Source organism: Danio rerio, chromosome 15, assembly GCF_052040795.2.
Source record: "Danio rerio strain M-AB ecotype USA chromosome 15, GRCz13ab, whole genome shotgun sequence".
Classification (NCBI taxonomy): Eukaryota; Metazoa; Chordata; class Actinopteri; order Cypriniformes; family Danionidae; genus Danio; species Danio rerio.
Genome location: NC_141035.1, coordinates 12459463 through 12487026, shown reverse-complemented (window position 1 = coordinate 12487026; position 27564 = coordinate 12459463). Strand labels below are relative to the sequence as shown.

The 27564-nt window shown below is 36.9% G+C and overlaps 3 protein-coding genes and 1 long non-coding RNA gene across 4 annotated transcripts in view; 1 reads left to right on the top strand and 3 right to left on the bottom strand.

The window, feature by feature from the left end:
• ndufc2 (NADH:ubiquinone oxidoreductase subunit C2) overlaps positions 1-5522 on the bottom strand; it is a 39987-nt gene extending 34465 nt beyond the window's left edge. Inside the window, 1 exon segment of the mRNA NM_001013517.1 lies at positions 5285-5522. Coding sequence (NP_001013535.1) covers positions 5285-5423 — 139 coding nt within the window. The 5' untranslated portion in view covers positions 5424-5522.
• The window catches only part of LOC147833604 (uncharacterized), a 77658-nt gene extending 57284 nt beyond the window's left edge, over positions 1-20374 (top strand). The window contains exon 3 of the long non-coding RNA XR_015509089.1: positions 18895-20374. This is a non-coding gene — a long non-coding RNA (uncharacterized LOC147833604). The remainder of the gene's footprint in view (positions 1-18894) is intronic.
• Positions 1-25667, bottom strand: part of LOC147840521 (uncharacterized) — a 93824-nt gene extending 68157 nt beyond the window's left edge. Inside the window, exon 1 of the mRNA XM_087283736.1 lies at positions 24699-25667. Coding sequence (XP_087139862.1) covers positions 24699-25600 — 902 coding nt within the window. The 5' untranslated portion in view covers positions 25601-25667. The remainder of the gene's footprint in view (positions 1-24698) is intronic.
• Positions 19252-24278, bottom strand: LOC141377776 (uncharacterized). Its single transcript, XM_087283737.1, has 4 exons — positions 21948-24278; positions 21374-21527; positions 21192-21284; positions 19252-20363 (listed from the first exon to the last, which is right to left on the bottom strand). Exons 2-4 carry the CDS (start codon positions 21521-21523, stop codon positions 20052-20054), a joined length of 555 nt encoding a protein of 184 aa, XP_087139863.1. The 5' UTR covers positions 21524-21527; positions 21948-24278; the 3' UTR covers positions 19252-20051.
• Positions 25668-27564: the final 1897 nt, after the last annotated feature.

The following is a 27564-nucleotide window of genomic DNA, read 5'->3' as shown; positions in this document are numbered from 1 at the left end:
AGCTTTCAGTTTTGATGAACTGTTTCCATACTTATACTTTATTTATAGATAAAGGTCTGTGGCTCTGCATATAATGATCGTTTCACTTTACTTCAGGACCCATTAATGGCGCGGTCCGCTCCGCAAGTCTATCAGAGACATTCATAAATATTCCTAGCAAATCTAATAAATGCTGGAGACATACTCTGTACATAAACGCACTAAATAACACTTCAGCCGCGTTTATTTGAGGGCGCGCAAGAAAATCTGCACTTGAGCAGCGTATATTTGTCAATAAAATAGCGCCACATATAGTGATAGATCTGTGTAAAATGCCCAACAAAGTCTGCCGCCACAGCTGGAAAAAATCCTAGAGGAAACACTGGTGTCACATTTGTATTTGCTAAGATCTATCACAATGTTGCGCTTGTCATATGTGTTTATTGTTTTCTGATAAAAGTTTCAATTTACACATTGTTGCAGTGAGTCGGCAATGTTGCTCTAATATTACATAGCCTATTTGACCTAAAACTTTTCACTGAGCTCGGTAAATTGTTCTTTGATAAGTTATTAATAATCTGTTCAATAATTCTTTAATGCCAAACCGAATGGTAAAATACAGGTTGTAATTTAATGTAAGCTAGTTTAAATAAATAAATAAAATATTTTATTTATATAGCCTATATAAATAAATATAGGCCTAACATATTTTTAAATTAAATAAATAGGTTATTTTCTGAAAAATGCACATGTCCGTGTTCAGAGCTTGACATTAACTTTTTTGATCACCAGCCACTGTGGCTAGTAGATTTCCAACGTTACTAGCCATTTTCACTAGCCACACTTTTCTTGTGGGGAAAATGTATTTTATATGCATAAATTTGACGTTAACATGCTAAAATGACTTGATAGATGTTCTGTTATGTTCACATGCCTTCTCATTCATTTAAATTCTTGTGTGTATTGTGTATGAGCTTGATCAGTGTGCATGAGCAAATCCGTTGTGTCACAATGGAACCAGTTTTATTTCACACGACTTTTCAGGGCTCAAAAGTTAAAATTTATCTCTGATCACACCAAATAAGTATTTCTTAGCCACAAATTTTTATGTGTAAAAACAAGGAAAATATAGCGTTATAGGTGCACTTTTTAATTCAAAAAAAACTTTTCTTTAAAAAACATTACATTTTAAAAAGAATTATTGTCATGTGTCTAAAATATGCACAGTAATTGGTCCAGGCTAAAAGTCCCAGATAACCAGTGAACTACACATAAACGGGGAGTAATCTCCCATTAAAGCAATCTTACCGTAAAAAAATATATAATTAAACCATATTAACAAAAATAACTTTAAGCGAAAGAAAGCAGGTGAAACATACCGTGTTTGATAATGAAAGGATGTTCAAGTACACACAGTTAATATAGGCCTTTTAATAATCTGTTCAAAGAATAATAAAAATTCTAAACTATTAAATACATATAGTAGATATCTAATTATAAGCAAACTGTATAAAACAATTATATATATGGTGGGTGTCACGGTGACCGTCACAGCCCTGGTCTTAAGTATATATATAAAAAAATATCGCAATGTCAATTTTTTTTAATATATATATTTATAAGGGCTGCACGATATTGAAAAAAAAATGACATTGCGATATTTTTTTATATATATACTTAAGACCAGGGCTGTGACGGTCACTGTGACACCCACGTCACCGCCGTACATATTATATATATATATATATATATATATATATATATATTAGGGCTGCACGATATTGGAAAAAATTGACATTGCGATATTTTTTTCCCCTGCGATATATATTGCGATATTTTATATATATATATATATATATATATATATATATATATATATATATATATATATATATATATATATATATATATATATATATATATATATATATATATATATAATTAAAACTAGGGCTGTGACGGTCACCATGACAACCGCGTCACCGCGGTGGTCATTGCCACCTCGGTTGTCCATTGCCACCGGCCGTAGTACGTGAAGTCACGCACTTTAAAACACAAATTACTGTTATGCTGCCAAGTATTACATATCTGTTAGAATATAACATTAGGCGCGATTCAGCAAGTTCAAGTTCAACCATGAATCTTGTTAGAAAACAAACTCTTACATCTGGGAACATTTTGGATTCGTGCCGACCGAGAAAGGTGAACGAATCAATTTGGATTAAGCTTTTTGTATGGGGGTTTTAAGTAAAGTGTGTTTTAATATTCACTGCTGAGTGCTGAGAGTCCAAACACTGAGGAGCAAATCCATCGATACGCAGATCCACGGGTCCCGAACCATGCAAGCTAGTGGCGATTGACGGTGAGGGAAAAAAAGCCATGTAGGCTTAATCAACTCCTGTCTTCTAAACGCAGAAGCCCAGCTCAGCCAGGCATGGCAGAGGCATTTGCAAAAATGGCCAGATACAAAAGAGAAAGTGATAAATGGAAGACATTGACGAGAAATTGAGCATAGGCTATTTGGTAACTACTTAAGAACGCGCCGCTCCGCAGAGTAGAGAAACCTGCGTTGCGGGCGGCGGAACAGAAGGAGAAGCCCTCTCTCGCATGGTTGTGAAAAAGTAGCCTGTCTGTGCATTATCGCTACAAGCACACCGTCTGACAGTGTATTGCTGGAAACATTATAACTCCATTCTTCACTTAAACCGGACAAAGTCAACATGTTAGTTTTTCTGGCAAATAATTTAAAATATGACTACAAAAGGTGGAGAGAAACTACGCTGTTTTTTTAAACATCTGACTTATATTGTTACTAGGTTAATATTTTCTTTTTACTTATAATTATTAATATTTATATTGTTATTACACTGATTAGTAAAGTGCCATTTAGACTATTTGTTAAGTTCTTAAAAAAGTAACGTTTAATTGTTATTATTATACAGTTTCAAGCAGTTAAAGTAATTTAATATTTAACTACAATATTTATAAACAGTTTTGTGTTGTTTTATTAACGAAAGTTCAAAAATAAACATGTACGTTTATACGGATGTTTTATTTATTAATATTAAATTCGGTTATTCCTTAATATTTACATAAAAGGTAAATTAACTTAAGTAGGCTACATTATTTGTTGATGTACGAGATCGAGAAACATGTTTGCCAGTAAATAATGTTCCCACCACTTAAAAAACAAAACAAATGAATAACTTGCGAAAAGGATGCAATAAAAAATGCAAGCGCTTAATCATTCTTCACAATCGGATTCGTACGTGCAATAAGCCGAGGCTATATTGCGCCGACAAGAACAAGCCCTAAAACTAAGTCTAGAGAGAGAATTAATACTAGTTAATATTAATGATTATAAACACGAACTGCGTTGTATGATAAACGCCTCACAATGATGTCGTGATCTTTGCTGAAGAACTGATATGTTATCGCCGTCTCCCCAGCCAGGTTTTCATCTGCTTTTTTCCCCTTCTTCTGGATACAAACAATAAAGTATCAGCGCCAGACCAGTGGTTTAAATTATATTTTACTCTCCTGATTTCTTTTCTTTTCATTAAAAAATAATTAAATGTTTAAAGTTTTGTATTGCATAGCCTATATATTTTTAAAGATTATCATTCAGCCTACCTGCAGCGCATGAGGTTGTGTGCTGGGCAAATCCCCCTTTACTCACGCTACCCATTTCATTTATGACACTGTAAACTTGACTTGGCAGGCTGATCATCTTTAAACTCAAAAGGTGTTTTTAACTTGAGACTGCATGCTTCTGCATAATGTGATGTTTCTTATTACAACTGTTAGCGGTGTCAAAATGAAAGCAAACATTAAAAAGGGTTTTGTTTAATCAATTGTATAGTTTAGTTTTAATAATAGCTAATGTATATAATAAATTATAATATCGATTATTGTGTAGACTACAATGTTCAACAAAACAATTTTATTAGGTTACTCTAATAGACCAAATCCCTAACTGAAAAACGAATATGAAAATGACAGGCAGTTGCGTCTTTGCTAAAATTAATTTAACGACAAATTTATTTTGCTTTTTTCCCCTTTAGAGATCAAAAGAGCTGTATTTAAAGAATTATTTCACTAAAACATGAATTGAATGCCCAGTTCTTTCCTATGTGAGTTTAGTGCGCCTCCGCCGCGTCTGCGTTTTTAAGGTTACAGGTGCACCCTGACCTGACGCGGGACCAGATCTCTGTATTGCTTTAATTTCTCAATTTTCATAACTGCATTGCATTTTCATATGGTAAAATATCAAAATTTATGCTCTGAAAGTAGTAGGAATGACGGGAGTGTTAGTAATTAATAACAGAAAGAACATTCACTTTTGAGTGAACTTCTGTCACGTGTTATTTTAGTATGATAAAATAAACAAAAATAGTAATGCAGAAAAGTATTTTTCGCTCTGCCAAGCCTTCTCTGTTGCTGTATAGAGAAGCAGCCTGCTCAGTCTCCTTACCCCGGCCCCACCCCGCCCACCGACTCCTGAACGTCTCACTCACTAACTCACTCACTCACGCGGGCATGCAGTGCGGTCTCATGAGGAAACGCAGCTTTTTGATATAATGTTTTTCTTGTTCCGAAATACAAATAATTTATCAAGTATTGTTTGACATAAGTATTCGTAAAAACACGCTATTCCTGCTTTTCCGAATACCGTATTCCGGTTCGGCTCCACCCATAATATATATATAATTTATTATTATTATTTTTTTTGCATCGCACCCTCCTGCGATGTGACTATCGCGGATGCGCACATCGCGATTTCGATGCTGAAACGATATATCGTGCAGCCCTAATATATATATATATATATATATATATATATATATATATATATATAAAATTGTTTTATACAGTTTGCTTATAATTAGATATCTACTATATGTATTTAATAGTTGAGAAATATATTATAAAGTTTGATTATATTAATTTGCGAGGCATTTTACACTTTAAAGCTCATACATGCAGTTGCTAAAATAAAAAGGAAAAATAAATGAACAATATTTAATATTAAGCAATACTGGAAAAGAATGACTGCTCGTCCTGTATTCAGGATGTATTGATAAACTGCCACAAAAAAATTTAATACAAGTAGTAAGGACGCCGTCCCGTGGTTGCTGAATGTCACACGACAACGTTGCTACAGCCTTTTCACGTCTTATTTCTACGTTGTGACAATGTAGCGAGCACGTAAGCGCCAACGTTGACTTTAAAAAATACAACGTTCTGCAGACATTGTGTGTTTGTTGGGAATAGAATCTGTATAGATCAGTGGATGTGCTCTCACCGGCTTTGAGCGCAGGTCTTCGGTTCACGCTGTTGTGTAGCACGGCATTCGCCCAGCCCAACAGTCCGAGCCACACTGAGTTTCTGTTGACGATCCCCGGGGGAGGCAACCCCTTCGCTTCATCAGGCACGAGTCCCATTTTCCCGAAAAACAGGTCTTATTCTGAGGTTAAAACCTTGAACTTTCTCTATCTCCTCATAAAAAACCAAGGGCAATGTTTAGGCGGAACTGAAAATCCGTCCGGTGTGAAACACACGACGAGTTTACAAGAGTTCCGGAAAGGGATTTCGGCTAAGTCTAATCGAATCTATCACACACGCACGCACGCACACAGATACAGTATATTTTTGTCTGTCTGTTTGTCTGTCTGTCTGTCTGTCTTTTATTATTGTACATTAGTTAATTACAATTAAAGAAAAATCATCATAAACAAACGTTTTAAAGATAAACGTTTTAAAACAATAACAATGTTTAGTATGTTAAAAGCACATTTTAGATCAGCTTCATTTTGTCTCATAATAGCACAGTTGAGTACACTTAGATGTACTTAAGTTTATCTTAAAATGTACTTAATACTATTTTTTAGTACATTAAATACAAAATTAGTTTGGGAAAATAGAGCACTTTTAATACAGTATTTAGCACACTTTTTTTACAATTTGAATATTCTTTTAATATATTATACTGTAATTTAGTCATAAATATATTTAAATGTTTAAAAGTAAGGTTCAAGTGTATTTATAGTTGAAACTAAATATATATTTTTAAAATACAGATATAGTATGTTAAAAGCACATTTTAGTTCAATTTCAGTGTGTCTCAAAATAGCACTGTTGAGTGCACTTAGATGGTATTAAGTTTATCTTAACATATTCTTAATACTATCTTTTAGTACATTAAGAACAAAATTAGTGTGCGAAAATAGAGCACTTTTAGTACATTACTGAAAAGTGTACTAAGCATACTTAAGCACACTGCTTTCACATTTTGTATATTCTTTTAATATATTACTATTATGCTTTAAGCTATTCTTAAATGTATTCATAAATGTTTAAGATTAGAGTTTAAGTGTATTTCTAGTTGTAACTAAATATATATTTTTAAAATACAGATATAGTATGTTAAAAGCACATTTTAGTTCAATTTCAGTGTGTCTCAAAATAGCACAGTTGAGTGCACTTAGATGGTATTAAGTTTATCTCAACATATACTTAATACTATCTTTTAGTACATTAAGTACAAAATTAGTATGCGAAAATAGAGCACTTTTAGTACATTACTGAAAAGTGTACTAAGTATACTTAAATAAGTGTATTTTAGTGCACTTTTTTCACCTAAGTATAGAGGGAGGTAAATAAGTATTTGATCACCCTGTGATTTTTCAATATCTACTAATTAGAAATCATGGAGGGGTCTATAAATTTCACCATTTCCACTTTCAGAGACAGAATGTCACGTTAGGCGTGATCAAAACAATAGCAAAACGGGAACAAAAAGATTGCGGATTCAAGTGCAGATTTAATAGATATATAGTGCAGACAACAAATAAACAACAAAACAAGAAACGAGACAGATAAACACAAACTAGACTTTGGCAAACTACGAGGCAAAATCAGGAACAACAACAAACTTACTGGGAGCAAGAAGACAAGGAAGGCAAAGTAGACAAACAACGCGATGTTAAACAGAGGTGGAATGGTTGTATAAATAGACCAGATAATCAACGGTAGCACAGAACAGATGAGATGACGGGTCAGTGTAAGTGTTCCGGTGTATGCGCGTGGTATGTATGGGAATGTAGTTCCTTCCTGGGACGCTGTAGTGCCTACAAAGTCCTAGAGTACTACAGCGCCCTCAGGTGGTCACTGATGGATGTGACATTACCCCCCCTCTAAAGAGCGGCTTCCAGACACTCCCAGACTGGTTCCAAGAGGGGGGGCGGAGCGGAGCAGGAACAAAGGGAGGGATGGGAGCGCCAGCTCAGTGTCAGTCTGTGGTTCAGGCGCCCTGGCAGGAAGCCAGGGTGCGGCCGGGGAATCCGTCCCATACAGTGGGAAGGACCACCAGGGAGGGGCGGGAGGGATGACCCATGGATGATCCCGCAGGAAACACAAGGCAGGAGTTCTTAGGAGAGCCGGCTGAAGAGGCAACTGGACAGGAGCCGGCGAAACTGGAGGTAGCTGGACTGGAGCCGGCGGGACTGGAAGCAGCTGGACTGGAGTCGGCAGAGCAAGGTGCCAGAGTGAGGTCGGCAGAGCAAAGAGCCGGACTGGAACCGGCAGGGCAAGACGTCTGGGAGGTGCCGGCAGGGCAAGACGTCTGGATGGCGTTGGTAATGCCAGAAGCCAGGCTGGGACCGGCAGGGCGAGGAGCCTGGGCGGCGCCGGCAAGGCGAGGAGCCTGGCTGGCGCTGGTAAAGCCAGGAGCCGGACTGGAACTGGCATTGTACTGTGCTCTGGGGCTGGAGCCGACACTGGCGGGCGATCTGGGGCTGGAGCCGACACTGGCGGGCGCTCTGGGGCTGGAGCCGACACTAGCGGGCGCTCTGGGGCTGGAGCCGACACTGGCGGGCGCTCTGGGGCTGGAGCCGACACTGGCAGGCGCTCTGGGTCTGGAGCCGACACTGGTGGGCGATCTGGGGCTGGAGCCGACACTGGCGGGCGCTCTGGGGCTGGAGCCGACACTGGCGGGCGCTCTGAGGCTTGAGCCGACACTGGCGGACTTTCAGGGACAAGGGCAGTCCTCTTCCTGTGCCTCCTTCGTCTGGTGGTTTGAGAAGGGAGAGCGTTGTCATCAGGAGAGGAAGCTTGCTCTGGAGCTGGAGCCGACACTGGCGGACATTGTGGGACTGGAGCAGACACTGGGGTTCCACACAGTTCTAGCAGAATCTCCAGAGGCTCACTGAAAGGTGGCCTTCGGACAGCCCGACGTGGATAAGGCCGCAACTCCAGTCCAGCCTCTCTCCTCCTTCCCTTAGACAAATTAGCTGGCCCCGAAAATATTCCTCTCTGTTGCCCTCCGCTCAGGCCTCCCTCCTGAGGGTTCTCCTCCCTCAGGGCAACAGAGAGAGGGGAGCCAGCGATCAACAAAGCTGCTCCAATGAAGTGGTAAAGGTTCCAGTCATCCTCGTATGGTGGCATGAGGGAACGAACTGGTTCCAAAAGTCCTCCCCCAAAAAACATCATTAGCAAAATATCACTATGAGAGCTCTTCTGGGCTAGCTCCAAAAACTCCTTGATATAACGCTCAACGGAGCGGTTACCCTGCTTAATACGCACTAATCTATCAACTGCTGAATCCATATTGTGATAGCGTCGTTCTGTCACGTTAGGCGTGATCAAAACAATAGCAAAACGGGAACAAAAAGATTGTGGATTCAAGTGCAGATTTAATAGATATATAGTGCAGAAAACAGTAACAAAAATCCAAAATATCAAAATATAAAGTAACAAATAAACAACAAAACAAGAAACGAGACAGATAAACACGAACTAGACTTTGGCAAACTACGAGGCAAGATCAGGAACAACAACAAACTTCCTGGGAGCAAGAAGACAAGGAAGACAAAGTAGACAAACAACGCGATGTTAAACAGAGGTGGAATGGTTGTATAAATAGTCCAGATAATCAACGGTAACACAGAACAGATGAGATGACGAGTCAGTGTAAGTGTTCTGGTGTATGCGCGTGGTATGTATAGGAATGTAGTTCCTTCCTGGGATGCTGTAGTGCCTACAAAGTCCTAGAGTACTACAGCGCCCTCAGGTGGTCACTGATGGATGTGACACAGAATCTAAAAATAAAAATCCAGAAATCACGTTGGATGATTTTTTTAACAATTTATTTGTGAATTTGTGTGTCAAATAAGTATTTGATCACTTACTTTTCTGTCAGATTTCTTACTCTCAAAGACCTGTTATTTTGCTTTTAAATAGTTCAGCTACACTTTGCTTATGATTTTAATTTAGTAGCACCCGTTTGAGGTTGTTAGCAGTCATAAAGACACCTGTGCACTCCACAATCAGTCAAAAGTCTAAGTAGCAACATGGGCAAAACCAAAGAGCTGTCAAAAGAAATAAGAGACAAAATTGTAGACCTTCACAAAGCTAGAAAGGGCTACGGGACAATTGCCAAGCAGCTTGGTGAAAAAAGAACACCCGTTGGAGCAACTGTCAGAAAGCGGAAGAGGCTAATGATGACCGTCAATGTCCCTCAGACTGAGACCTCATGGAAGATCTTTCCTTGTGGGGTATCAATGATGCTAAGAATGGTCAAGAATCAGCCCAGAACTACACAGGAGGAGCTGATCAATGCCGTGAAGAGAGACTTTATTTAAGAGAGACCCACTAATTTACAAATAAATTGTTAAAAAAATCATACAATGCAATTTCTGGATTTTTATTTTTAGATTATGTCTCTCACATTGGGAAGGACCTATGGTGAAAATTCTAGGCCCCTCCATGATTTCTAAGTAGGAGATATTGAAAAATCACAGGGTGATCAAATACTTATTGACCTCACTGTATACACACACACACACATATATTCACACACACATATACACATACACACACATATATACACAAATATATATACACACACACATATATATGTATGTATATGTGTATAATAATGGTATATATAATGGTATATAATGTATGTATATATATAATGTATGTATATGAACTAAGTTTACATATTCTTACATGTTTTACATATTCATTTGATCAGTTAGCAGGCTTACATTCATTAGCAGTATTATTAGACATTTGTCATTAAAATAAAGTCAGTTATTATACCTGATGCTTAGCAAAGATAGCCATTTCCAAGCAGCACCTGGTTTGCATGATTGTTTCCGAGCAAGACCTATAAAATAATAATGATGATAATAATAATAATAATAAAAATTATAATAATAACAATAGCAATAATAAAATGCCTATAGTTCGCTACCAAACATCTTGCTGTTGTGCATCTGATCCTGGTTTGCATAATTGTTTCTGAGCTACTGTAGGCCTAAATAATAATAATAATAATTAATGTTCACATATTATACCTATTGCCATTATATAATTGATTTTGGTTAGGCTATATATATATATATATATATATATATATATATATATATATATATATATATATATATATTTATACAATAGTTCTGTCTGGTTCTTGAATCTGATTGGCTGATAGCCGTGTGATATTTTGCCAGTAACATCACACAAAGGCCTCTTCACCGTTCATCCTGTGTATTACTCTGCCCACATACAGCCATCTACAAGCAGACAATATAGTTTGAACAATATTACTGTTGTTAGACAACAAAATGTACTTTTGAGGCTTTTTTAGTCGAGAATATAGTTGTTTAGATTCCAACTATGCACTTGATTTATAAGAATAGTGCCTATTTTAAAATATTTAAAATTCTGAGAGAGCTCGTCAGCGGCCAAAGACGCTTGACGTTGTCGATCCACAAAATAATGCCAGGACTGCATATTAAGCCCTTGCTTAGTGTGTTTTCCTGAGCGCGAATAAGAAGCTGAAAGACGGAAGTGTCGCGATTTTTAAGTTGAACCGGATAGAGTCAATAAGAAGCTGCGAAAAAGAAGCTGGATTCAACCTCGTTCCTCCTTATCACAAACAAAACAGAAGTCTGGTAAGTTAGAGATTGCTCTGTTTTTTTCTTGGTTAATTATTGTGATATTATAACAATCACTTAATGTTTGATATGCATTGTGTATAAAAGTCCCCTTTAAGAGGACTATTCCTGTGGTTGTTTTAACTTAGAGATGTAAGCACCCATGTATGGGTGCTCAGTTCCGTTTAGCAAGCTTTGAGGAAAAGTTTGATGGTCACTCTAGCACTGTATCATTCTTTTATTTTAATAATGTAACCTTGACTTTTTATTTTGTGACGGATGTTTGAGTATATTTTTCTTTCCTTTTGCCTACTCGTTGTTGAATGGCATGTATGTAGTCTACAGCACTTGGTAGAAACACATAAAGGCCAATCTAAAGAACGAAATAGTTTCTGTCTCTGCACTGTTAGACCTTACCGGGCGTTTTTACAGTAGAATACTGGCAACACTGTTGCCAGTTACTCACTGTAAAAGTTTGGTTACAGTAAGTAACTGGCAACAGTGTTGCCATTTAATTACTGTAACTGAACCATTACAGTGAGTGGCTGGCAACAGTGTTGCCAGTTATTTACTGTAACCGAACCATTACAGTGAGTAGCTGGCAACAGTGTTGCTAGTTAATTACTGTAATAGAGCAGTAGTGGTAACAAACTGGAAACTGTGTACAGTTAATTACTGTACTGTAGAGTTACAACTCACAGCATTATACTGCATACACATTAATAGTATGTTATAGTCTTACTAAAATTAATTCGTATTCTTACCTGTTTTAAAAATAGAAGGCATACAAATTTAGACAAATGTATTTTATTGTTTTGGCAGCAAACAAATATACAACAGAAAATGTATAACAAAATTAAGAAATCAGCAGATATAAATATCATCTTACATCTCACAGGTCTGCACAGTAAGGCTGCGGTCACACTAACAATTGAGCATGCAAAATTCTGTCATACGGCACTGCGAAAAGTAGTGGGATTAAACAAAATAATTAGAGATTGAAAAAGCAAGCGACTGGTCCATAGTTTAAATTTTTGTTCAGACAGGTCATAATTTGATCTTTGATTGGTCTCCAGCAATCACATGATGTGATTTCGCAGGTCAGAGAACTCCAAGCTTGAACTTTCCAATGCTGCGAACAGTGAATTTTTTTGCATGAGCTAGCATTCCAGGTCTGCAGCATTCACATGCGTATGAATGGAAGTCTAAAGGGAGAAAAGTGCAGTGTGACTGGGACTTTAAGCTGTAACTCTAATTATACACACCTGATCAAACTAATTAAGGCTTGTTAGAAATCTACAGGTAATGTTGAAGCAGGGTGTGAACTAAACTCTGCTGCGTTGCAGTCCTCCAGGAACTTGGAGTTTGACCCCCATGGTATATAGCATATTTTTAAAGCAATTGTCAACATTTATCACAATCACATATCAAATAAAAAAATGCACGCATGCACACACACACACACACACACACACACGCGTGCACGCACACACACACACACACACACACACACACACACACACACACACACACACACACACACAGAAAGTGCTGCAGTAAAATGTGTTTCTCTCTCCTCAATGCTGACCATGCAAAAAAATAAATAAATAAATAAACAGCAAAAAACACAAAATATTTATTTTATTTTTTAAAGTTTCAAATAATTAAAAAATAAGCATATGAAAACACACACATACTATCAAATCCAAAGGATCCAATCTTTTATTGTTATAATCATTATCTACTTTAAAATCTCATGACCACAAACTTTTCTATTGTTTCTAATATAAATGCATAGGTGAAAACACTGCTCTGAAAAATACTTAGCAACAAACTCACAACCTGGGACCTGACAGTGGAGCTTTTGTGTGTGGATAGTTATTTGTATCATATTTTTTGTGATTCCCTGTGATGATTTCTGTGCACATGTTACCTTACTGAGGTGATGGAATTTATTGGTTTTTATGTGCATAAACTTTTAGCATCTGTACATTATTGCAATATGCAATATCCAATAAATAAATAAATAAATATACTTAAAGCGAGGAGAGGCTAACTAGCTAACAATGTAGCTATCAAGTACACAGTTCAAGATAACAACAATATAACTTAAAACACAGCCTTATTTTAGAAACCCTCAAAAACATTTTAACACATTTTACTTACTCATTGTAGATTCTTATTTAAAGCCTAAAACATCAGACTCTACATCTGAATTGATAGACAGAGAATAGAGCACACTCAGCAGTAAACAAATCAAACACCTTAAAGAGCCAGCATTTTCTGAAAATTTTTCTAATATCTTTGTGTTTAGAATAAGACAGCCTGTGGGAGTGTGGTGAGGCCTAAATCATTGTCTTCTGCCTTTAAAATGCACGTCTCTATAAACAGCAACATAAAGCTTCAGAGTAAATGGGACAGTAATGGTTGAACAGTAATTTGCCATTTATTGTCACAGTACATAAAGTAAATTACTGTAATTTATCCTTTGCATTACACAGTTCTATACAAACTCTACTCCTTTTACAGTAAAACACTGTTTCCTTTCATTACAGCAAAACACTGACTATTTTGCAGTTATTTACTGCAAAATCTACAGGGTAAGCGTGCAGTTAAGCTTTAACCCTAATTAAGCACACCTGATCAAACTAAATCTAAAGGTAGTGTGTTGAAGCAGGGCTGGAACTAAATTCTGCTGGGCTGCGGCCCTCTAGTAGTTTGACACCCCTGGAGCATAGCATATTTTCAAAGCAACTGCCTACATTTATCACAATTATGCACATATTGTTTAATAAAAACAATTAAAATATGCAAACTTCATCCATAGGAAAAAAATGATAATAAATAATCTGATCCTCATGTCGTTCCAAATTTGTAGTAATTATAAAAAAAACACAAAAATGACATGATTTATACATTTTTTTAGGAAAGCCTTTATACTATACTGTTAATGCCACTTTTACTTACTTTAATTGAAGTTTTCCAAACAAATTCATTGAGTCTCTGCAAACATGTATGTACGTGCTGTTTAAGATATTTTTTTTTAAATAACACATTTTTACGTAGCAAAATACTAATATTCAGTTGAAATTGCAAATTAAAAGCTGAACTATAGGTTAAATTAGGCAAATTAGACTAATTATAGAAACGTTAACAAAGTTATAAGAATTATTATGTCAATTTCTTTGCTCTGTGTGAATATTTTTGCCTTTAAATGCATTTCATCCATATCTTATGCTTAGCTTTTAATGATCTCTGTGGCATTGGTTGACTCCTAACGCCTGTTTCACACCACAAGCGTCAGCGGCGCGTGAGCAGCGCGTGTGTTTTCGGCGCCCATGTTAACAGATTGGAGCTTTCATACCGCACGCAGCAGCAGCGCTTCAGTGCGAGGCGTGAGCGTCGCCGAAGCAGCAGTGCAGCGATAGTTTCGTCGCTGGGTCTATTTTTGACGCGCTGCTCACGCTCAATTAAAGTGACAGTGCATTGATAATGACCAAAACACAATGAATGACAGTAAAAAGTAGCAATTTTACCCAATAAATACGTTGATAACGTCAAATGGTATACATATAGTCATTCAAATAAACTTAAAACGATTAAAAACGGCAACATTTATTTAGGCCCGAACTACAAAACCAAATGTAAAACAATTTTAGTATCAGTTTTGCTTAGGTTGCACACTAGTGTTGTAGGAGAGGGGAAATAGAATATTTACGGGATTTGTAGTCCATAGCGAAGTGTATTGTGGGTAGTGTAGTTCGACACGCATACTGGATTATGTGAGCTCGCTGTGTGCTGTGCAGCTGAGCAGAGGAAGAAAGTTTAAATCGGCTTTGTTTTATGTTCACTCGAGTTATTCCTACCGGGAGCTGTTTGCACTGTGAATCTGACAACACGAAAATAAGTAAAATAATGGCATGCATTGGTAACTTTTGTCCGTCTCATCTGCACGAGCATGAATTAACGAGCTGTTATTCTGCCGCTGGACAGATGAAAAGTTTAAAAGGTGTATTTGTATATAGAGAGACATGGGTAAGATAGAATAGACAGAGATAGGTTGATCTCTGCAGCAGCTGCCGAAGAACTGCGCGCTGCAGACGCAGCTGGTGTGAAAGGCAAACGCCTGCGTGCTGCTACTGCTCGACATACGCGCTGCTCACGCTCTGCTCACGCTCTGCTCACGCGCCGCTGACGCTTGCGGTGTGAAACAGGCGTAATACTCAATGTTAAAACATAAAAGAAACTAAAGAAAACACATGGCTGCAATGAAATTAAGCTTATCATCAATGCAATGTCCCACTCTCCTCTCAATACTGACCATTCACATATCAAAACTGAACAGTAAATACATATAAATATATAGAATTATATAATAAAAATAAATAGCAACATAAAGCATCAGAGTAGATGGGGCAGTAATGGTTGATCAGTAATTTACCATTTATTATGACAGTAAATATCTGTAATGGGTACATAGAGTAAATTACTGTGATTTATTCTTTGCACTACAGAATTTCATACAAATCCTGCTTCTTTTACAGTAAAATACTGTTTTCTTTCATTACGGCTAAACACTGGCTATTTTACAGTTATTTACTGCATAATCTACAGTAAGGGTTAACAGTGTGTATTTATTCCATAAAGTCTCCGGTTAAGTGCTGGGACACCTGGCACCCGTCACAATACCGACGGCAACAGAGAAATACTGTAGACTGTAATAGACTGTAGGGAGAAATATCTTTAGACGGATGGCATTTAATGTCACATTCAGCCTTATAATCTAAATATGTGAGCAAAATTCAGCTGTTTTGTCATCACCTTAAAGGGAGTCACACACCAGAAGCGCCGCTTCACATTACGCTATAGAGATTCATTCAAATACTAGCTCTAAAGTGACGTTGGTGAATTAGTAACGGCTTCTGCTGTTCTGACGTCAGCTGCAGATGTGAATGAATGACGGCGGAAAGAAGTTCCTAATACAAAAGTGTTTCAGACTCTCTGTTTTAATTTTCTTTTTTATATACAAAATTATGCCGTCGAACTGTTGTATAATCGCAGTATCACACTCGTAGCAGTGTGATATGACTCTATATCAGCACTGGTGTGGTGCTAAAGCACGCCTCCTACCAGTGCTGATATAGAGCCATATCGCATTGCTACTATATATATGAACAAATTTTCAAAGGAACCAATACATACGTATAATTCATAATAAATAATGTGTTGTAGTTCAGACTTACAGATGAGCTCGCTGTCTGTGCATTGAGCTAATAGTGAACTTGACATTTGTGTGAAAAAATTAAATTAAAGTGTTACTGCTGGCCCAGTTCCATATTGCAAATATAAATATTGCATATAGACTACTAATCAGTGATGCCAACTGTCTGCAATTTATTTGATGCATTTACTATTGCATGAAATAATAAAAAAAGGAAAGAGCGTTCGGTAAAGTGCGTGATGCGCACAGAAATCAGTGCACTATTCTAAATTTAGTTCTCTTTAACCTAATTCTGCTTAAATTGTACAAAATCTTTAAAACGACAGGACTTCAATCAACCCTTTTCTGTTTGGAGAATTACAGTTATTAATAGCTTAGTCCTTATTAATGATCAGTTTATAATGTGCAACTATAATACTGTTACGAATGTGCAACTATAATATTGTAACAGACTTTATTTGATTCTGTGATGTGTACATTTCTGATGTTTAGTATGTAGGTGTGTGCAATGAGCAATAAGTGTGAGAGAAAACTGTTCAGAATAAATGAGAGTTTGGAAGAGTTCAGTTGCCTCCGTTTGTTGTTTCGTATGTTTCAGTGTTTAGGCGGACCCTGTGCAAACGCTTGGTTACATCGGTGGCAGCGGTTTGTTTTGTTTTATTCGCAATCGCGCGATTGAGTGTTACGACGGGTGTTTAATTAGTTTCGTTTGAAAAAAGTTCATAGCTAAGTTAGCTCTCGCGAGTTCAACGTGGACGTGGCCATCATGTGGGGTAAAAATGACTTTTATCCGGGACGGGACCACGGCACGATTAACAAACACGTGAGAATAGAGTTACCCTCGCCGTTCTACGGTGATGAAAAGCAGAGCTTTCTGTGTTGGGCTTGGCAGTTTGAGGTCGCCATCAGAGCGCTCACAGAAGGGGATGGCATTACATCACATAAATTTGAACTGGCGTGAATTTTGCTGACGCGGCTGAGCAGCGCGACCTTTCTATTGTGGGACAGCCTTCCTCAGACTGTGCAGGCTGATTATACAGCGATTAAAGAGAGACTAAAGGAGGCTTCCGGTCAGCGGCAGTTCATGGATCGCTTCAGAGCTAGCCTATCAGCCCGCCCTCGAGGCCCGCGGGAAAGTTTGGAAGTGTATGCTGCAGAGATTAGCAGGGTAGTGGACGAGGCTTTTCCTGAATATGGCGACAGGGCTCACAGAGAGGAAAAATTTCGCCGTTTTCTCGCTGGCTTGGATCCCGTGCTCAGAGCTAAGTGCCATGAACAAGGAGCCACGGATTTGGAGGAGGCTGTGATAATAGCAGGTCGGTGTGAAAATGCTAGGGATGCAATAAAAACTAATTACATGACTTTTAATATTGCTGGAAATGCTGCTGATTGAGGAGCTGTGGCTGCTGTGTATTCTGTCACTGATAATGGAGGATTATACAGAGCTATGGACCGGTTGACAAAGGAAATGAGAGATCTGAAAATGGATCTAAGGCGTTTGGTCGATGAGAATCGAAAATTAAAAGCCACAATGTGCGCTGGGTGAAGTGGATTTTATACTCTTCAAAGTTTGAAGTTAATCTATATATTCAAATTGTATGTGTATAATCTTCTTGTAGACTTGCATACCATTAGAAGAATTACCATATCACAAGAAATGGATAAGATATATGGTTAACCTAGGTGGAATTTGGGGTCAGGGGTTAACCTAGGTGGAAATTGGGGTCAGGGGTTAACCTAGGTGGAAATTGAGGTCATGGGTTAACCTAGGTGGAATTTGTGTGACATATGTAGATCAAAGGGAAAAATAGTTGCAAAAGAAGTATATAAGCAGGCCAGAACATCAGTGAGACAGAATTTTTCAGACAGAGATGCTACTGGGGGTCTCCTGAAAGTTCTCCTTTGTTGTCGACAATAAAGTATACTCTTCTGTTATTCATAATCTCCAGACTGAGTTTGATTCATTAAGAGAAAATCTAAAAACCACTACAATTGGCGTCCCTGGGTGGGCTGGAAAGAAGCAGGACTGGTGTTACTGTGCATGCTGGACTGGAGAGAAAAAACAAATATGTGGCCACAATAAAAAACGGTAAGCGATTTTATGCTTTTTAGTTTGTGTTTTTTCTGCCAGGACCTGCTTGTAATGGTAAATACACTTGAATTGTTTCTCCAGGTTTAAAGAATTAAAAGTAAATGTAAAAAAGAAATTAAAGAAAAAAGGGGTTTTGAATAACAGAAGAAAAAGAGTAATTTGCATGCAAATGATCTGTGTTTTCCTAAGAGGGCCTTGATGGATAGGATAAACAAACTAGTAATTGTTACCCAGATTTGGGAAATTATTAATGATGTAAGATATGCATAGAGCATTTATAAGTTTTAAGAGAGAGTCCTTAATGTGTGGTGACAGTTAAGAGATTAAAGCAGATTAAAGTATGCAAATGATCTGTGTTTTCCCAAGAGGGCCGTGATGGATAGGATAAACATTAACTAGTAACTGTTACCCAGATTTGGGAAATTATTAATGATGTAACATATGCATAGAGCATTTATAAGTTTTTAGAGAGAGTCCTTAAGGTGTGGTGACAGTTACGAGATTAAAGCAGATTAAAGTAGAGAAAGAAGCGCGCAAAGTCCTACGATACCGCTCTGTTAAAGGTGAAGCAGAGGGCTGCATGCAGGGTAGGCTAAAATCCTGTGGTTACCGCTCTAAGGTTAGAGGCTGCTCGGACAGGTCACTCAAGAGGAGTGTAGTGTACACTGAAAAAAGTGTTTCATTGAATCAAAGTAAAAAAATTGCGTCAACTTGTTACACCTAATTACTTTACTTTATATCAACTTAAGTTTTTTACTTTAAAAAGAATTAATTCTCTATTACTTAGCCAAAGCAAAAAGTCTCTTTGAACCAAATAAAGTTTTTAAGTTTAATGAAATCTCAAATTTACTTTATTTACTCTTAATGTTTTCACTTTGTATTAATTTAATTATTTTACTTTACATCAAATCAAATATCCAATCAAATACAACTTAAAATGATAATGTAATATAAAGAAATTGATTTGCTTTCAAAACGTGTAATTTTATTGTTTAAGATGAATGACTCCAAGCACCAAACTTTTGACAATTTATTTTGTCAATACCACATTTTTATAACATGTACAGTATCTTCCTACAAATACACAATGTCTAACAAATGTAAACATATTAACTTAACAACTTTTGTCATAAATTTCTACAATGTGCATATTGTTATAAAACCTTACTGTACAACAGTCTTTAGTATCTATATACATAGACACTGGATACAATGTAAATTCACCATAAAAATCAGTTATGGTTTCCAAGAGAAACATGCCATTTTTTCATGAACAGTCATTTAAAACTGACTACACAAAACTATTAGAATTCTGTAATCTTCCCATGAACAGTCAACTATGAACTGACTACACAATCAAACCTTCTGAATTATTTTTAAGTTAAAACAAGTTTGCTCCAAGAAAATTATTTAAAATGAGCAGTGTAAAATCAAACACTTCAAACACCTACCATATTAGCCAACTGAAGAAAGAGGGGGGAATTGTATTTTCACCTTCATAGAATAGTTTACCTAAAAATGAAACTTCTCTTATAATTGTAATAAAATTTCTCTAAACCTAATTTAAACAATTTAAAATACTTTGAATACCTTAAGGATGAGTGAGTAAATAATTGCAAGAATTTTAATTTTTAGGTGAACTAACTTACTAAGATAAAACACGTTAGGTTAAGTAAACTGTAGTGCAGTTATCTTTGTTTAAAAGGCTTTATACAGTCCAACATATTCAAAAAAAATTACCATCAGCAGAACATTGTAGCTGGGTCAAAGGTAACAAATTTACTCCTGCAGCATAGAGGTTCTTCAGCACATCTGCTTACTCCTGCAGCTTTGAAGAAAGGTTCTGCACCCTTCGGCTCATCTGCATACTCTCTATGTCCATGATTAGTTTCTGGAAGGCCTCAAAGGTATATTTGAGTCCTTCAGGATATTTTAAGTTCAGTGCATAAATGAGTCCAAACATCATGGCACAGGCACATGCAACAGAGGGCAACTCATGAAGTACTTCCACACCATCAATTACAATGGAAATGTCCAGTGCATGACTAAGAGCATCCCTTTCACGGATCACAAAAAGTGCCATGGTGGTCTTTTCAAATTCGCTTTCTGCTTCCTCCCTCTGGTCAGCCTGAAACATACAAGAACAAAATAAATAAAGGAACTTTGGAAAAAAAAAATTGTGTATAAATAAAACACACCCCATGATCTGAAAATGCATTACAAAATTTAGTTAGCTGTACTATTATGGTGGTCAATGTAGAGCCAAAATGTCTGTTGCTAAATTTCATTCAAATATCCTCACTTGTGTTCAGCATAAAAATTAAATTTGTACAGTTTATTAAAAGAGTAAGAGATGACAATTTTTGGATGAAGATGTACTTTTACACTCTCTTTGGCTTTAGAAATGCTTTTAAACACTTGTACAAACAAACACTTCCATATAATGACAATTGTAGACAATAACATATTTTAGAACCACAATGGCCAATCAGAGGCATTGATCAATCTACTAAATAGTGCTCAAAATGCAGTTTTAGGTAAAAACACCCTTTTAAATGAGTTCACGTTTACAATCCAGCCATCATCTACATGCCCTATTGCCATTTCTAACATGAATGAATTACTGTCCTCTGCAAAATTTTGAATAATGTTGGTAACAGCCCCTATCCACTATTCTTGCATGGACACAAAACCCAGGCAAGTAAATGGGTGCTCTTAACAACATTCTTCAAAACATGCTCTTTTGTGTTCAATGGAAGAAATTCACACAGGCTGATGTGCAAATGATAACACAATTACTTAAACTACTTTACCGTATTATGTCAATACCAAATTAAAATTTCCCCACGTTTTACTCACCCCCGAGGTTTGGAAAAATGAGGAAATGTTGATTTAGTAGAGAACTAAGTCAAACATAGTTGGAAAAAATTTGAGTAGTTTGCATTATCCACATTACCTGGTATTCTTTGATTAGACAGCTTGCATCTTCACCAAGGTACAGGATCAGGCACTTCAGCAAGCACTCTCTTCTGATGTCTACGTCCAGGCTCTAAAATTGTTCAAGATGTATTGTTTTCATTAGACTAAAACACTATTAATTGATTTCCATAAGAAAATGTGTTTGCATGCAACCAATACCTGATCCATAACTTTGACAATGTCCTTTGTTTTGTCACGGAACATTCCACCTTTGCTCCTAATAACCTGGAGAAGCTGAGCGCTGTCTGTCCAAAGAGGCCATAAATTTTGACTGTAAAGGTAAGGTCGTGATGCGCAAAAATTCGGCATTAATCTGTAAAAAAGAGAAACAGAAAACAGACTTTAGAAAAAAATTATTTTACTTTGAGAACTAGTTGTAAAAATATAAACATAAACCATTAAACAACAAAAGGTATAATTAAGTCATCTAACACAGTGTTTCTCAACCAAGTTCTTGGAGGACCACTAACACTGCATGTTTTGAATGTCTCCTTTCTCTGTCACTCCCATTACAGTTCTTTCAGTCTCTACTAATGAGCTGATGATCTGAATCAGGTGTGTTTTGTTGAGGAGATATGGAAAATGTGCAGAGCTGGTGGTTCTCCAAAAACAAAGTTGAGAAACACTGATCTAGCATTTTCAAATACACTAGTTGCTACAATCCTATGGTAAAAGTGATGGTAAATTAAGGATTAGTCACTTACATTTAAATTTCTCAATAAAATAAACTTACCTCCTCTTGTTGAAACAGCGCAGGCCATATTTCTTGTAGTTCTTGAACACTAGGTTTGTTTTCCACAATTTCTTGTCTGCGTAAGGCGAACGTCTTTGTCATTTTTTCTCTGATTGTCAATGCATTGTTTCTTTTCTTCACTTCTTTTAAAAGTGCCAGCCGCTCAACTTCAAGGTTTGCTGTCGTCTCTCCAACAGGAAGGGATGGGATATGATTGGCCTCACCGCATTTAGGTCGTTTCACATTCTTTGCTGGAAAAGGATGATCTGAGGCTTTGGTTTTCAGAGAATTTACCAAATACTCAGGGCATCCAAGACCTTTTAACTGTGTGCGTAGGTTTCCCATCTTCATTTTGAGTCTCTGTGTCCAACCATAGCACCCATTGAAGGATCCTTTTTCTGCCAAGCAAGGGTGTTTCTTGATAAGCGCCTCTGAAACTTCACAGAAGTTTGCACTGCTGGGATAAGATTTATACTTGTATATCTCATCACAAACCTTCTCCAGAATATCGGATTTCATCTTTGGAGTGACAGTCAGCCTTGTTCCATTAGTCTTAAAAAGAACATTCCCTCTCTCTAATTGGAGTTCAGTGTCATAAGAAAAGCGTGAAATATTAAATTCTTTTGGCCACTGTTGATGTCTTGTAGAAACTGTTTCTGAGCTAGGGGATGAGAGCAGGACTGTATCATCAGTGTCACCAGAGCCAACGGAGGACAGAGCATCATCATTAGACTGGGTTCCATTAAATGTTTGAGCAATGAATGAGTCATTGTCTGGCAAGGGGATAATCTTCAGAGTACCAAGACTCTGAAGTTCTCTTGTGTTTGTCAAATTTACAAATACATCTCCAAAATCTTTGTCCTGATACTGTAGTCGGAATCTACCATTTAATCCAAAAGCTTCCCTCACTTTTTCAATGAGCTCATCCACTGATTCAGGAATCCTATCTGGCAGAAGCAACTTTCTGGAATCATCTTGACTCACAATCATCAAAAGCTTGACAGATCTTCCTGACATGCTTAAATATTCTGGGAGGGGGAAAAAAAAATAAGATTAGATACAGATAATAATAATAGATAAATGGCAGAAATTTACATGTTCACTACATCTTGTGCATTTTTCTCAAAATTTAAAAACAATTCTAACCTTATTCAAACATGTATATATCTCTTTAGAGCCACCATGCGTCTCCCCCCAATTGTGTACTGAACAAGTGGATATGGGTCTGTAAGGTCACAGTGCGCTAAAAGCTCAATTTTTTTGTCAGAAGATTTTACCAAGACATAGGATCTATAATGTTCAGTATACTATGCATCAAGTCTTTTGACAACAAACAGTGGTTTGTCCTGCAACACAATAATCTGCACAATTTCACCAAACTCCGGAAGTCCAGAACATTCTCCATAAGCAATGACCATACTTTCTCTGTAGGTGAAGCCTTTAAAAGTTACTTCCTTGGCCAAGCACACAGCCTCCAGGTTTGGGTGTTTCTGTTGTACATGTGCAGGAGAGGTGCACTGATGCAGATGATATGCCATATGAAACTGATGTCTTTGTGACAATGATAGGAGCACATTCTTGAAGCAGTTTGTGTGACGCACAACTCTTTTACAGAAGCTATGCTTAGCCTCAAACCGCATTGTCCACAGAGCAACCAAAGGGCCAAAAATTTTTATGAGCTCAGGATAGTGCTCCAAGTAGTGGTGTTTGGGCAAAAGTTTAGTCTCAGGAAAAATCTCTTGGAATCTGATTCTATATTCAGATATCTTGAAGGTCAGATATGCTATGGAAGCATTGGTGTGTGAAGGAGCGACGACAAGATCCACAATATCTTTCAGATCATTTAGAAGTTGCCATGCAGGTTCATTGGCAGGCACTCTGTCTCCAATCAAAAAAGGAAAAAACCTCAACAGGCTCCAATTTTCATGGGCATTACCCCCACTGTTCTTTTTGCAGAAAATGTGAGAGGAACAGTATGTGGATGATTTGTTTTGTCATTCCATTTAAATGGAAAGTTCTGAATTGCATTATTTAGGTGTTCCAATGTAAAATACTTTTTAGATAAAAAGACTGTCAAAGACAAAGCTATCTCAAAAGGGACAATACCCTCAAAGAGATCATGCATAACATCAGCTGGGAACCCTGTGCAAACATTGAAGTGTGATATTTTTTCTGAAAACACACACCCACCTTTCACACCAAAATGGTGAGGTAGGTCATTGTCTTTTATAAACTGAAGATGAGCAGAATGTAGTTCTTCAGTTCTTATGCAGAATGTTTCAGATCCAACTTCACGAGTCTGGTATTCTTCTTTCTCTGCTGTACAAAATCTGCAGACATATTTTCCAGAGAAACTTTCTACAAAGCCAGCAATACTATGAGCCCCAAGGTTATCAGCAACAATGCATTGAACTGTGCCCTTCACAGTCTTTCCCAGTTTTTCAATGAAAAGTCCGTGTCTCTCCAAAGTGACAAGGTCATCAATCAATGGTTCCAGCACTTTATCATACCCAAAACGCTTAACATCACTGCTTTTAATTACAGCAGCTAGATTTATAGCAGACAGCGATGACTGACATCCTTCATGTAAATTGCCTAATACCCAATAAACTCCAAAAACTTTGTGTTTTTTCTTGGACGTACCAAGGGGGTTGCATATCTCAAATTCATCAACATACAAAATTAAAGAGATAGCAGGTTCAGAAAACAGTTGTATATTTACATGTATATTTAGATTCATCTCCTTTATACACTGATTTTAAATGAAGTGTATTATCAAGTACTGGCTGGTAGCTCAAAAGTTGCTGCAACGATTGTAGAATTGGAACGTACTGAAATGTCCTTCCATCACTCCGATCAAGCACATACTCTACAGGCTTTACTACTGAAAAATGGGATTTGTAGTATGCCTTACTACTTACAACTGAAACTGTGCTAAATAAATACTGCAACTCCTGCAAAAGGTCATCAATGGCCACACCAGGTACAAGAAAAATGTGCTCTAATTTCAATAGGACTGAGGCTAATTTGTGTTCTATAGCTTTGGACAAGTCTTCAGTATTTTCAGTTTTTTCACCAGAGCATGTAGGTTCATCAAGTGAGACATCTTCGTCTGATTCAATATCATCTTCTGCAGAAAAAATAGTAACTGGTCTTTCACTGGCAACAATACCAGGCTTTAAGTCCTCTTCAGAGAATGACTTGTGTTTTCTTGCCTTGTGTGTTCTAAATGATCCATAAATATTGGTTTTGTATGAGCACCCACTAAAAACACAAGGAACCGTTTCATTATTCTTCAGGTGCTGCCCAATGTGATGGAAGTAGTCTTTAAACGATGATGTGTGTATGTAGTCACAAAGCAAGCATTTATAAGTTGTCAGTGCATCTTTTTGATGGAGATTCTGAGGATGTCTCCTTGACACATGGCTCTTCAGAGAACTCCAAGTATTAAATAAGCAAGGACAGTCTGAATAAACACAAGGATAAGGATGACGACGTCCAAAATTCCTATGATCAAGTTTAAAATGCTTGAGAATTTCTGAACGATTGCCTTTGGAGACACCACAGTCTTTGCATTTGCACATTGAGTTACCTACCAATGAGAATGATGAGGTAGAGAATTCGGAAAAAAATAAAATAAAAAAACTGACCATCCAAAGCAACAATTAAAAGTGCAAATTACTTACGTTTCACTGGATTATTCAAAATATGTCCTAACTGTTGTTCAGCAGAATTCCATCCTACAAAAAATAAACAGAAATGATAAACTGGCTTACATACAAGTAAAAAGACATTTTTTTAAACACTGATGTGTCTAATTATTTTTTGGCCTACACACTGTGCGTCCTCGAACTGAGAGCAGGCGAATGCTTGTTCCACTTTTTCCACAATTTACCTTTTTCTAAGCCTAATTTATTACCATTTGAAATATAATTTGAAATAGACTTTGAGTCCTTTGTCTGTCATGCTTTGCAATACATAATTATTTTTAAATGTTTCAAAATTTGTAAAAAAAATTAGCCAAAGTTGTGCTGCGCAACTAATTGTGCAAAACGGAGTAGGTGCTGGCATTGGTCAAAATAAATGTAAAGAAGCTGTCAACAGCATTTGCTTTAAATGTGTTTTTCTAAAAGGACTATAAAGTGACATCAGAATATGTTCCTTTTTTAAGCAATTTCTCACTCACACACACACGTATATCTCTACACACACACACTTACCTGTCTATCTATCTACACACACACACATATACATATATATATATATATATATATATATATATATATATATATATATATATATATATATATATATACATACATACATACATATATATATATATATATATATATATATATATATATATATATATATATATATACATACATATATTTACATACATATATATATATATATATACATATACATATATATATATATATATATATATATATATATATATATATATATATATATATAAAATAGTCTTATGTTCCTTTATAGTACTTTTAGGGTTAAATACATTTAATGAAGTGATATTTTGATTCACAAACAAAAGCAATACATTGAAGTCATGAGGAAAACAAAAAAAAAGCAAACGCCGTTGACAGCCTCTCTACCTGCATTTTGACCACTGCCAGCACCAAGTTACCCTAAGTGCGCGATTAGATGCGCAGCACCGCCCAAACACAGTGGCTGGGCTGAGATCTTAACAGCACGGCTGGCTTGACCACAATTTAAAAACACTACCGTTTTCCCTGCTGTGAGAAGACAGCCAAAACCAAGCTATGCAATCGCTAGGCACAATTTTTATAAAAGACAAAGAAAGACTTGTTAGAACTATGCATTTAAAAAGCTAACGTGATGTGTAAAGTTTATCAAAAAAGAAACCAGACAAGCCAGCAAAACGAATATCTTATGAACGCAAACTTCATATTAAATCAATAAAACGCATCATCACAATAATCTATCGTAACGTTAAGCCCACACAAAGCGTCTGATGCGTGCATGCACTTTATACACGAAGGCGCCATGTCAGTTAACGTTAACACAGAGTACATGCACGCTGATGGCGCCGCACATTATCGCGCTCCCCCGGCTCGAAACAGTCTAACACGTTTCGATATCAATTCATCGCACCGCAAGCAGTTTACTTGTAACGTTATTACAATTCTTTTATTTTCCCTCGTTTTAACATTGTGATGAGGGGAAACTTATAAGCCTTTTAGGCGAGTTAGAACAGTGAAACTAGTAATATTAACTGTATGTAAAACAACAGTACACCATGCAATTTTAAGAAATCATACATGTATGATATCAATAATACGTCCAACGTATCTTTAAAATTACTTACCAATTTCCTTGATTCCCGTTTCACCACGCCGCGTTCTCCCTCCATGCAGTGTAACAAAATGGCGGAAAGCTGAACGCCGACACGTACGACCAGGGTGACGTTGGAGGTCACGTGACAATGGGAAGCAATATTTTTAATTTAATCTAAAGTATTGTGTTTACTTTACATGAACAAGTTTTACTTTTAATTTAAATCAACAATACTTTTTACTTAAAACTAATGGCTAGACACAAAATGATCTTTTTTAAGTTCGATCAAGTATAA